The following is a 12,345-nucleotide window of genomic DNA, read 5'->3' as shown; positions in this document are numbered from 1 at the left end:
CCAGTTGTCCCGACCCTCCCCATTGCCACCATCTCTGTGGACTCTCAGTGTCCCACGCCACCCCCTGCCCCTCTGTCTGGGGTCTTGCCCGTCTCCTTTCCCGTGTCTCTGGTCCAGCCATCCTGCCCACCTGTCCTGAGCTGACCCAACAGTCTCACCTGGTCCCCACTCCCACCCCCGTGACCGTCTCACTCAGGCCCTTTCACCTATCGTCACCCTGTCGTCTTAGTGTCTGCGGGTCTCTGTCCAACTGGCTCGGGCTCTGGCGTGCCCCCCGCCTGGACCGTCCTGCTGATCCACCCGCCGCCGCCCGCGTCTGTCTCGTCTGCCCCTGACGGCCTGTCTGCCTCATCTGCCCCTCCTGCCCCTGGCGGCGTCACTCCAGCCCCTGCCCTCCGCTCTGGGGGCCCCTTACCTGCAGCCCGGAGGACTTCCCCGGCCCGGATGACGCGGCCTTGGCCACACTCAGGGTCGGGAGGCTGTTGGCAAAGGCTTTGCTCTCGGCGGGAAGCAGAGGAGAGACGCCTGGGGCGGGCGGGGCAGACAGGGCGCAGGGGTCAGTGGCACAGAGGCCACCCTACAAACGTGACCCCCAAGCCTGCATCCCGCTCTCCTCCAGTTGTCTGGCCTTGGTGGCCACGCCAGCCCCACAGTGAGTGCCCCTTGGATCTGGGGAGACAGGCCCCCTCCTCCACCTGCCCCGTCCCCTGAGGTCAGGCCCCCCCCGGGCTCACAGCCCCCACAGCTCTACCCCAGCCCATCCTCCCTGTTGCTCAGCCCCGCACCCACCCACCTTTGGGCCCCCATCTCTCCTGCTGCTCCCCTACCTGTGGTGGCCATGGGTGCCGGGGCAGGGGGATGGCTGGGGGCGGTGGGGGTCCCCGATGGGGCCTGCCCGCTGACCAGCACAGAGGCCGTGGGGTTGGCGAGGGGCCCCAGGCTGGCGGAGGTCTGCGGGGCAGCGGGGCCCCCCCCGGCCTTGTTCTGGAGAATGATCCCGGACGGCACCTGAAGGGGGGACAGGCGGTTGAGGGGTGGGGGGCACACGCTGGGAGTGGGGCGGCCAGGCACCAGGGCTGGGAGGGGAGAGAAAGCAGTAAAGCGGGGGACTCTGGTGGGACTGTAGGGATGGGCAAGGCTTGCGGAGAAGTGGGGGGCCAGGCCCTGCCTTGATTACCTGGTGAAATCTCTCGAGCAGAGCCTTCGGCTGGGGCAGCGCCGGGAAGGGGGTGGTCACCATCTGGAAGGTCCGAGGAGGCGGTGGGGGGGGCGCTGTGGGCTCGGGGACCAGGTGGAGGGTTGGAGGGGGCGTGGGGGACTTGTGGGGCCCCTGGCCGGGTGGGAACTGGAGCTGGAAGTCGGGCGGTGTGGGGGCTGGCAGCCTGGTGGATGTCTCGGAGGAGGCCACCACGGAGGAGGTGGAGGCTGGAGGGAGGTGGGGGGCTGGGGGCAGCGGCCCTTCCGGGGGCTGGGACGGGGGACGCAGAGGGGGCTGGGGTGGGCCTGGGGCGGTGGGGGCTGGGGTGCTGGCAGGTGGGGGGATGCCCAGCTGGTTCTGGATGACAAAGATGCCAGGCAGAGTTGGGGGGGCCTGGGGCGGGGGGCAAGGGTGTAGGGCAGGCTCTGAGGGTGGACGAGACAAGCTCTGGGGCTGTGAGGGGGGGCGGGAATGGGGGCGGGAGGGGGGGCGGGAGGGGGGCCGGGTGGGGTGTGGGGAGGGCAGGTGGGGGCTGTCCCCCAGAGGGGCCTGGTGAGGTAGTGACGGGGACGAGGAGGGGCCGGGGCCCTTCAGCGGAGCTGCTGCCGGGATCTGGGCAGGGGAGGGAGGTAGAGGGGAGGGGGCGGGGGGTCAGAACCAGCCTTGGCTCCCATGGCCCCAGGACACTGGGGACCCCGGCCACTCCCACCAGAAACTCCCCTTCTTAGCCATCCCTTGTCCTGACAGAAAGGGCCCCACCATGGCCATCCTTCCCACTCCCGCTTCTCCACTCCCACTTCACCCCTCCACCTCACCCTGGCACCCACCCCCCCTTCAGCTCTCCATGAGTCCCCAACCTCTCCACCCATCCTCCACCTCAACCTGCAGTGGTCCCCATCTCATCTCTTCACCCGTCTCCTATCTCACTTCTCTGCATGTCCCTCTCCTCACCCCTCCACCCATCCCCTACACCTCACCCCTACACTTGTCCCCATCGCATCCCTCCACTCCCCCACCTCACCCCTCCACTCATCCCCACCTCACCTCTCCATCTGTCTCCCACCTCACCCCTCCACTCATCCCCCACCTCACCCCTCCACTCATCCCCACCTCACCTCTCCACCCGTCTCCTACCTCACCCCTCCCCCCGCCCCCCACCTCACCCCTCCACTCATTCCTCGCCTCACCCCTGCACTTGTCCCCCACCTCACCCCTCCACCTGTCTCCCACCTCACCCCCCATACCTCTGCCCTCTGATCTCCCCCTCCCCAATCCCCCAGCTGAAGGCGAGCCCTGCAGGGTTTGGGGTCAGCAGCAGAGGAAGCGGCAGTGGCGGCGGGGGCCCCACACCAGCTGCCCAGCGGGGAGGCGAGGGGCCAGGGAGCGCGAGCACAGCAGCGAGGGGAAAGAGGCGCCTGGCGGGGGCAGTGTCCCAGCCGCCAGCCCGGTCTGACTGTCCCGCTAACCCAGGAGAACAGATACCAGCGTAGACGCCACGGCTGCGTGCCGGGGTGCGGGGCCAAGGGGTGCAGAGGGCATGGGGGGGCACCCAGGGACCCAGGAAGCCAAGCATCAGGATGGAAACCGAGGGGCAGAGCCAGGCCCCCTCTGAGTGTCCAGGGCCTCTGCCTCCGTGTGCTGCGTGGCCGTGTTGCTGGTGTATCAGTGTGTGGGTGCTGTGTGTGTGTGCGTGCGTGCACGGGCATCAGACTTGCACACATGATCCGGCATTAGTTCTGTAACACGTACACAGTGCCCTTGCCTCGAACAGCCTGTGCCAGAGCGCCTTGGCCCTCTGCACGCCCCCGACCAGAGACCCCTCCCCAGGATCCTGACCTCGGCCGCCACGCTTTAACCAGGAGCGCCAGCTGTGTACCCAACCGCAGGCTGGCCCCTTTATCCACTCACGTGGTCTCTCCACGGCCCTGAGAGCTGTGACAACATCGGACCCATTTCACAGATGGTAAACTGAGGCAAGGGAGCCAAGATGCCTGGTCCAGAGTCTCCAGACAGGTCGCCTCCCTGCCTCCCCATCACCCAGCGACTTCAAAGCCGATGGAGGAGGACCCAGGCTCAGCGGACTCAGGGGACTTGCCACCTAATGCTGCCACACTCCCGAGCGGGGGCCCTCCGCTTCGGGCCTCCCTGGTGGGCTGACTCGTGATTTCAGAGTCCTGACTCGCTTTAGGCCTCCGAGCTCAGCCCTGAGTGACTCCAGAAATTCCAAATAAAAACCAGCCAGGCAATCAATCTATACATCTTTGAAGGCGTGCCACCTCCAAGGACAGATCAGAAGGCCAGCCCTCGACACTCAGGGGGCTGGTGACATTGTCACCTGGACAACCCTCCGGAAGCTGGTTGATCTAGTGACTTTGAAAAGGCCATGACCTTTGACCTGGCCTTTCCACCACCAGGAATCTGTGATGAGGGGCATTCAGGCACTGGGTCACAGGGCCGTCCACTGGAGGGGTGTTGACAATAGAGAAAATAGGAAAACGACCCAAATGGTCAGCAGGAGGTGAGCAGCTAGGTGAGTGAGGATGAGGGAGCTGGCCCGTCCACATGGCCCTCAACTCAGCTCCCGGGGCCCAGCGAAGGGGCCGACGCACACATGCCAGAACGCTACGTGAAACAAGCCGAACGAGACGCCACGTGATCGCTGGACAACTGGCTAAACTGCGTTACGGACAGCGAACTGGACGACAGGATCGTCTCCAAGCTGAATCTGCTGAATTTGATAACTCTCCTGTGGTTAAGAGAATGTTCTTGTTCTCCAAGGCTGAAATGTTAGGGAGTAAAGGAGCGTAATGTCTGCAATTTACTCTCAAATGATGCAGAAAAACTAGTCTGCATATTGAGAGAGCTAAAGATAAAGCAAACGTAGAAAAATACTTAGAGGGGGTAAATCTGGCAAGGCAGCCAGCTTCCAAATGGGACCCCAGCAATCCCCACCTCCTCACGGTCCGACTCCTCCCACGGGGTACCAGGGCTGGTCTCGCTGACCAATAGGATTTGGCGGAAGTGATCATATGCTAATTTTGAGATTAGGTTATGAAACAGACTGCGGCCTCCAGCCTGGGCACTCTCCCATTCTTTTTCCGTTGGATCGTTGCCTCTGCGGGAAGCCAACTGTGGAGCCTGTCAGGAGCCCCCCCTTTGAAGAGGCCCATGTAGGGAGGAGCTGAGGCACCCCGCCAACAGCCACCTGCCTGAGCCATCTTGAAAGTGCATCCTCCAGCCCAGTCAAGCCTTCTGATGACCACGGCCCTCGCTGACATCTTGACCATCAGCTCATGAGAGAACGTGAACCAGAACCCTCCAACCAAACCACTTCCAGGTTCCTGATCCTTAGACACTGTGTGAGGTAAGTCAGTGTTTGTTGTGTGAAGCTGCTAGTAAGCTTGGGGGTAATTTGTTACACAGCAGTGGATGACTAATACATCTGGTTAAAGAGTAAAGAACTCCCATGAGTTCTCTGTACTATTCTTGCAACTTTGCTACAGGTTTGAAATAATTTTAAAAGGAAGTTAAAAAAATACCCAAAACTTAAAATTTTTTTTTATCTATTTTCATTAAAAATGCAGAGACAAATAGATACATACACATGCATACACACTCACACACACCACAAACCAAGTCAAAACCAAATGACACACTGGTGGAAACAGCTGCAAGCCATAGCACAAAGTTCCTCTCTCTCATATATAAAGAGCCTCTAGAAATCACTAAGAATAACAATTAGTGAGAAGAGGGAGGCAAAGGATACGATCAGACAGTGTACAGAAAAGGAAACACAAGAAGCTTAAGTATTTCAAGAGATGCTCCACCTTACCTGTAACAGAAATGCAAATCAAAGGAACCTGATGGAACCATTTTCATTCATCACATTCGGAATAAGCCATATGTCTCATCAACACACTGTCGTATATTGCCCGTGGGGGTCTAAACTGGCACAGTTTGCTACAACTCGAGGAATGCCATTCAGCAGCAGCTACCCAAATTATAAGCTCATGTTTGCTTTGATCCAGACAGATACACCCGCACGTGTGGGAAATGACAGGTGCACAAGGTTTTTACGACAGCTCTGAAAGGAGGGCCGAGGCCAGGACCTGGTCAGGCGTGCATCGAAACAGCATTTACTGGGGTGCGAATGACAGTCCACCCCTAATCGTACAGAGGAAGACTTTGTGACCGTAACAAAGGACTAGGGACACTGTCCGTGTGCTGCCAGAGTCAGCGTCTCATGTCGCCTTCCGGGTTAAGAGGGAAGGAGAGAAAAGTTAATCCCTGTTTGCTCCAGGCTGTGTGTGCACAGAGACCCAGAAGGATGAACACAAGACAAGTCACCGTGGATGTCTGGAGGGGCGCGTGGGCTGGGAATCAGGCGTGGGTGGGACACTTCCCCCTTTTCAAAAAGCTTTTTGATGATCGAACCCTGTGAACGTAAAACCTAATTTAAAAAATGAAAACGTTTTAAATGGACGGGAAGGAAAAAAAAAGGGCTGAAAGGAACCTTTACACCAAAAATGTTACCAGCGGCTTCTGCACAGTGGTATTCTGGGTAATTTATTTCTCTTCTTTGTTCTTTTCTGTCTTTTTTAAATCCACTAAAGGAGCATGAAATTATTTTTATAATCACTTTTTTAAAACTACCACATGAGTGGAATGTTTACCAAGAGATTCCAACTGCCCAGGGGTAGATGGCAAGACGCTCAGCTTCACATGGAAATAGAGAAAAGGGCAGGAGGGCTGGCATTTTTTTGGTTGGGCGGAGAGCAAGCCGGTTGCCAATCTGGGGTTGATGAAGAAGCCGGGAGAAGCCGTCGCTGGCACAGACCCCGCACAGGAGCAACCGATTTAGCGCTTTGCATAGAACGTCTGGAAAGAGCATAGAGCCTCTGATTCAGCAATTCGATTTCTAGAAATTTACCCTACAGGTGTTTTCACACATATGTGCAAAGCCCAGGTCCAGAAATATTTATAGAAGTGTCGTTTATTAACAGCGACACGGGAAAGCACTCTAGAGATTCATGAAGAGGGGACCGAATAAATAAATCACGCTGTGTTCATATAATGAAATACGATCAAAATGCAGCAAATCTCGGCCCGCAGGCCAAACTCTGCCTGTCGCCCCCGCCTTGGCCCACCGTTTTGTATGGCCTCAAGCTAAGACTCGTTTTTATAATCTTAAACGGGTGAAAAGAAATCAATAAAAGGATGCTATTTTGTGACTCGTGAAAATGACAGGAAATTCAAATCTCTGGGGCCACAAATAAAGCTTTATCGGAACTCGCCCGTGCGCATTCACTTCTGCGTGGTCTATGGCCACTTCTGCGCTATAATCACAGAGACCCACAAAGGCTAAACTTTTAGTTCACTGTTGGCCCTTCGTAGAAAGTATAGAAAGTACGGGCCCTTTATAGAAAGTGCACTTGGCACCCTTCACTTTGCAGAACTTTCGAAACGCCCGACCCCATTCCAGCGCTGTATGTACATTAATTTATCTATCCCTCGCAACAACCCTATGAAGTAGATGCTATTATTGTCACCTTCATTTTGCAGATATGGAAACTGAGGCACAGAGAGGTAAGCCACTTGCCTAAGGTCGCACAGCCTCTAGGTGGCAGAGTTGGGGTCCCAGAGTCCCTGTTCCTAGCTACCACCCCCCAACCACTCTCCCGGACTGGTTTTCAAACCACACCTGACGCCCGTGAGTAACGAGCCTCCCCTTCAACTCGCCGTGGCGCACGCGGGACAGGGTGGGTGCCGGTACGCGTGCTTGGGTTCCCGCCTCCGTCCATTCATTCAATAAATGCTCACGGAGTGTCTGCCGTGTGCCAGGCGCTGTTCTGGGCGCACAGCAGGGACACAGCTGACAACTCTCTGCCTCATGGTGTTTATATTACAGCGACAGCAAGACAGTAATTAAGGAAAATACACAGCCGGTCAGGTGGTGTAAGTGCTATGGAGAAACGGCAGGGAAGACAAGACGGCAGGGGAGGCCCGGGCCGAGCGAGGGAGCGGGCTCCACTTTGAGAGGAAGTGGCTGGGGAGGGGTGGAGGGAGTCAGTGGCCTGACAAACTGTTCCGTTTGCCGGGGACTGTCTCTGATTTTTGTTTTTTTTGAGGAAGGTTAGCCCTGAGCTAACATCTGCTGTCAATCCTCCTCTTTTTGCTGAGGAAGACTGGCCCTGAGCTAACATCCATGCCCATCTTCCTCTACTTTATATGTGGGACGCCTACCACAGCATGGCTTGCCAAGCGGTGCCATGTGTGCACCTGGCATCTGAACTGGTGAACCCCGGGCCACCGAAGCGGAATGTGCTCACTTAACCGCTGTGCCACCGGGCCAGCCCCAACCGTCTCTGTTTTAAAACTGAAAGTCCTGTTTCCGCAGAACCTCAGTGCTGGGTAACTGGGATGGCTGGACAGCAAGGAGCGAGTCTAGACAAGCCCTGGCACACACCAGGTGCTTGACAAGTGTCTGCAGAGCGTGCAAGAGTGAAAGGGCAGAGAACCAGTGCGCCCAGGGCCGGCTCTCAACTCCAGTGCTCGGAGCACGGGATCCCGGCAGGTCCACGTCACAGCCGTGGATGGGAGGCCCGGGGAGGGGAAGGCACGGGCCGGAGGGACCCAAGCCTGTGTCTGACCCACTCCAGAAACAGTGCTGCCACTTGTGTCTCTCGCAGGCCAGGGGGCCTCGCCCCTCCCCTGCTGCTGCCAGTTGCTCCTCCCTCTGCAGACAGGAACTGATGCCATCTTGGCCCCATGTCCCTCTGGACCAGACCCACTCTCTACCCATAACAACAGCTAAAATAATAATAGCAAATATTTCTCAAAGGCTCACTCTGTGCAAAGCATCTATTAACTCGTTTACTCCTCCTGACAGACGTTGAAGAAACTGTTGCTCCCATTTCCCAGATGAGGAAACTGAGGCTCAGCAGTTACAGACACTTGCTCAGGGTCAGCATGAGGCCGGGCACATCGTAAGCGCCTCCTTGCCCAAACATCGGTTGATGGAAGGAAGAAACTGGTGGCTTAAAGTCACAAGGAAGGAGCAGAGCCTCAGAGGGAAATCATGGCCATTTAGGACCAAAGCCTGGCTGATTTCTGCCATCCTGATCTGCCTTGCTGATGTTAGTCCCTCCTCTTGTTACCCAACCTAATCTACCTATCCACTGGTCCTTCTCGAACAAGGACAACCTCCTTCGCTCCAGAATAAAATGTGGCCTTCCCTCACCTCTCATGGGTTTATGACTCACATGAGACAAAAGCTAATTTTCCTAATATGTAAAGAGTTTCTACAAATCAACAAGAAAATGACCAGTAACCCAAATTTTAAAATGGCAAAGGGTAGGAACAGACAACTCCATAGAAAAGAAAACACAAATAGCTCTAAATCTATAAACACCTGCACAGCCTCATTCATAGTAAAAGAAATGCAAATTCAAACAAAACAAGATACTGTTTTTCACCAACCAAACCAACCAAGTTCAATACATGGCTGAGGTTATGGGGAAACAGGCACAGATCATATATTGCTGATAAAGGATAAACCAATCGATACTCCAAAGAGGGCAACTTGGCGACTTTTGTCAAAACTACAAATCATCTGTTCTTAAATAGAACTAGCATCTCCGTTTTTCAGAACTTATCCTACAAAGTGACATATGTGCAGAGTCGTCCTCTGCAGCCTTGCTCATAATAGCTAAAGACCGGAAGTGACCGAAATGCTCACCAACAAGGACTGGTTAAAAAAATAACAGCAGAGCCACACCACGGAATACTACGCAGTCATATAAAAGAACAGAGCGCAGTCTCCGAGATAAATTTTCAAACAATACAAGCAAGATGCAAAACTTCGTGCATGCGGGGTATGCGATCGTTTTTGTAAAAACGGGAGGAAAAGGATCCAGACGTCACTTGGCTTGTCGGCACGTGGAAAAGGACGCAAGAAACGGCCCAGGGAGGGACAAGCAGGAGACCGTGGTTCCGGAGAGGGGGCTTTGCTTAGATCTTTCCGAATGTTTGGAAATGTGAACTATCTGGATGCACTCCTCATCCGGATAGGAAAATGGTAATTTTAGGAAAGAACACATTGCCTGCTGTGTGTTTCTTGTGTGGCTGCCTAGGGTGTGGGCTCCCTCGGGGCTGGCCCTGGTCTCAAGGGTCCTCGACTGTCAGGGGACCCTCAGGAAATATCTGGGGAGGGAAGGAGAGCACCGTTTCCCAAGCTGGTGAGACAGAGAGCAGGCAGGGCAGCCAGCGAGCGGAGGAGGAGCGGGGAGAGGGGGCGAGGCCGGGCTGCGCCAGGACAGCAGCGGCTGCTGGGGTCGTCTACCTGGGGGGCCGGCGCCGGGGAAGCCTGGCTGTCGGGGGCCTGAGGGCCGAGGCCAGCTCCTTTGGCGACAGGGGCCGTCAGGGCTGGGTCTTGGGCGGGAGGCGGGGCGCTGACTATGACGGAGGCGGGCACGGAGAGGTGGGGGCCCTCTGTGGGGAGGGGCTGCTGGCTCCTCTCCTGAAATGGGCAGCCCGCACAGGGTCAGAAGGCCACCCGCACGGACCCGCAGCCCCCCACCCCGAGACCCCCGCCCCAACTGATGCTCCAGAGAAGCAGGGGTGGGAACCGGGCGGGAGGGGCACCGAGAGGCCAGGCACAGAGGCCCCCGGTCGGGGGGGGGGGGCTGGGATCCTGGGGTCCAGGTGCCAGGGGGGCTGCATACTGGGCAGCTCGTCCCACGGGGTCCCTGTGGGTCATCTCCCAGCGCCATCTCCTCTCCATCTTCTGCCCAATCTGTCCGTCCACGTCTTGCCCGCTCTCTGTGATCCCTCTTCAATGGTCCAACAGGACAGTCTGTCTATGTGTCAGTCCCCCTCCTTGTCAATCTTTCTGTCAGCCAGCCAGCCAGCCGTTCAGTCTCTGTGTCTGTCTTTCTGTCAGTCAACCAATCCCTCTCTTTGACAATCTGTCTGTCAGAGGGGCCCTCCCCCGTCTGTCTGGCTTCCTGTCACCCTCAGCCTCATCCTAGGGGACGCCCATACCCAGAGCAGGGGTGCCACCTCCAAGATGCTCTCCCTAACCCACGAGACCCTCCCCAGTTGCTGCCCAGCCACATCCAGTTTCCCCCTGGTCCCTCCCCCATACCCCCCACCCCACACCCCCCGGCCCTGGTTACCTGGGGCAGGAACATCTGCAGGGAGTCCTGAGTGAGGATGGCCGTGGTGGCGGCGGAGGGAGGCTGCCCCAGGACGATCTTCTCTGGGCTGGACGCCAGGCCCGGGCTGGGCTGGGGGGTGGTGGCCTGAGGCGGGGCGGCAGCCTGAGGGGTGGGGGCCTGCGCGGGCGGCTGCTGCGCCTGCGGCTGCTGGAGGCCCAGAGACAGTGGCGTGCTGACGGCCGGGGGCCCCTGGGGGGCCGTCTGCACCGCGAGCACCGGCGTGGCCTCCCCGGAGGCGGCGGCAGGGGTGGCCGCCTGCACCAGACCGTCGGGGGCATTGAGCATGGTCACGGCGTTGGGGGGCAGCGTGACCCCCTGGAGGACGGTGGTGGCCGCGGGGCCGGCGGGCGCAGGCTGGCTCTGCGTGGGCAGGCTGCCTGCGGCCAGCGACACGGGCATCTGGAAGAGCGCGGGCTGGCCCACCTGGATGGGGGCGGCCGAGAGGATGTGCGCCGCGCTGTGCGCCCCCGAGTGCGGCGCCAGCACGGGGCCCAGACTCAGCGGGCCCGCCAGGTTCTGGTTGGTGAGGATGGGGTTGGCAATGAGCTGTCCGCCCGCATGGGGGGCCGCAGCCGCCAGGATCTGCCCCCCGACGTTGGCCGGCAGGGCGGAGAGCGGCTGAGGGAGCTGGACCGCGGATGCGCCGGGCAGCAGGAACTGGTTCTGGCCCGGGAGCATGTGCTGCGCGGGGATGACGATGCTGCTGCCCTGGTTCAGGAGGTGGACGCTCATGGGCTTGCTGAGGGTCCCGGGCGGCTGGGGTGGGGCCGCCCCGGTGGTGGTGGCCGGAGGCTGCTTGAAGACGTTGGCCGGCAGGGCGGGCGCGGGGAAGCCGGACAGCACCACATTCTGGCCAGCCTTGCCCGCTGTCATGAAAGTCAGGTTCTGGGGGGGCTTGGGCTGCTGCGGGAGGCCCCCCGCCTCGCCCTGGATGGTGAGCGTGGCGCCCGCGGGGGCGAACGGCTTGGGGGTCAGCTGGTAGAGCTTTGGGGGCAGCACGCCCGCCGGCTTGGGCTGGATGGGCGTGGGCGTGCGATGCAGGATCACGTTGGGCGCAGGGACCAGTGGTGACGCGCCAAGGCCGGGGGCCACCGCCAGCGGCTGTCCTGAGGGCGCCCCGCTGGCTGCTGCGGTGGCCGCTCCCGCGCCTCCGAACACCGAGTTCCCATTGAGCGTGGTGGCCACAGCGGCCGGCAGGTTCTTCTGGATGACCAGGCCGGCCCCCTGGGGTGGGACACCAGCCGATGCCAGGGTCACTGGCTCCGAGGGGCCGGCCGCAGAAGCCAGATAGCCACTGACTGGTACCTGCTTGGCCAGGAGCTGGGAGGTGGGCGGGTTGAGCGCCATGACTGGCTGGCCCACCACCTGGATGGGGGCCAGGCCCAGGGTGGCGGCCGTGGCGCCCCCGGGGCTGCCGTTGGGCAATCCCTGGAGGCCGGGGATGGGCTGCAGGGTCACGTTGCCCAAGCCCACCGGCTGCAGGAAAGGCTGGACGCTCAGGGCTTTGTTGACCACGTCGGGGGGCGGCACCAGGGCCTGGTGGGTGAGCACGGTGGGTGGGGCCTGCAGCCCCAGCAGGTCAGGGCCACCAGGGAAGAGGGCCTGGGGCCCCGCGGCCACGGTGGCAGCCCCTCCGGCCCCTGGTGGGCCCGCTCCGCCATCCGCGGGCTGCAGGGTGGGCAGCTGAAAGGGGCCCAGGTCCAGCTCGGCCTCAGCCTCGAGCGTCTGCTCGGTGATATTGGCTTCCTGGAGGCTCTGCTGGAGGATGTCGCAGGGCTGGTCGGCGCCCCCGCCGGCCCCACCACCGCCCCCCGCTGCTGGCGAGCCCAGAATGTCATCTTCCAGGAAGTCTAGGTCCACGCTGGGGGCCGGCTGGCTGGGCTCAGGGTTCAAGTGGTTGCCAGAGGCTTCTTGCACATGGAGCTAGAG

General features: G+C 59.5%; 1 protein-coding gene across 4 annotated transcripts in view; it reads right to left on the bottom strand.

Moving 5' to 3' along the window:
• Positions 1 to 12,345, bottom strand: part of BICRA (BRD4 interacting chromatin remodeling complex associated protein) — a 77,911-nt gene that overhangs the window by 5,708 nt on the left and 59,858 nt on the right. For 2 of the 4 annotated variants that reach the window (XM_023650007.2, XM_070223117.1), the window contains exons 6-10: positions 10,375 to 12,339; positions 9,540 to 9,716; positions 1,178 to 1,810; positions 828 to 1,008; positions 416 to 525 (exon numbers count right to left, since the gene is read on the bottom strand). In XM_023650007.2, coding sequence (XP_023505775.2) covers positions 416 to 525; positions 828 to 1,008; positions 1,178 to 1,810; positions 9,540 to 9,716; positions 10,375 to 12,339 — 3,066 coding nt within the window. The remainder of the gene's footprint in view (positions 1 to 415; positions 526 to 827; positions 1,009 to 1,177; positions 1,811 to 9,539; positions 9,717 to 10,374; positions 12,340 to 12,345) is intronic. The other 2 variants (XM_070223119.1, XM_070223118.1) reach the window with 2 other exon arrangements.

The sequence above is a fragment of the Equus caballus genome, chromosome 10 (genome assembly GCF_041296265.1).
Source record: "Equus caballus isolate H_3958 breed thoroughbred chromosome 10, TB-T2T, whole genome shotgun sequence".
In the NCBI taxonomy this organism is placed as follows: domain Eukaryota; kingdom Metazoa; phylum Chordata; class Mammalia; order Perissodactyla; family Equidae; genus Equus; species Equus caballus.
Note: the sequence above shows the minus strand (reverse complement) of the source record. Positions and strands in the feature narration are given on the sequence as shown.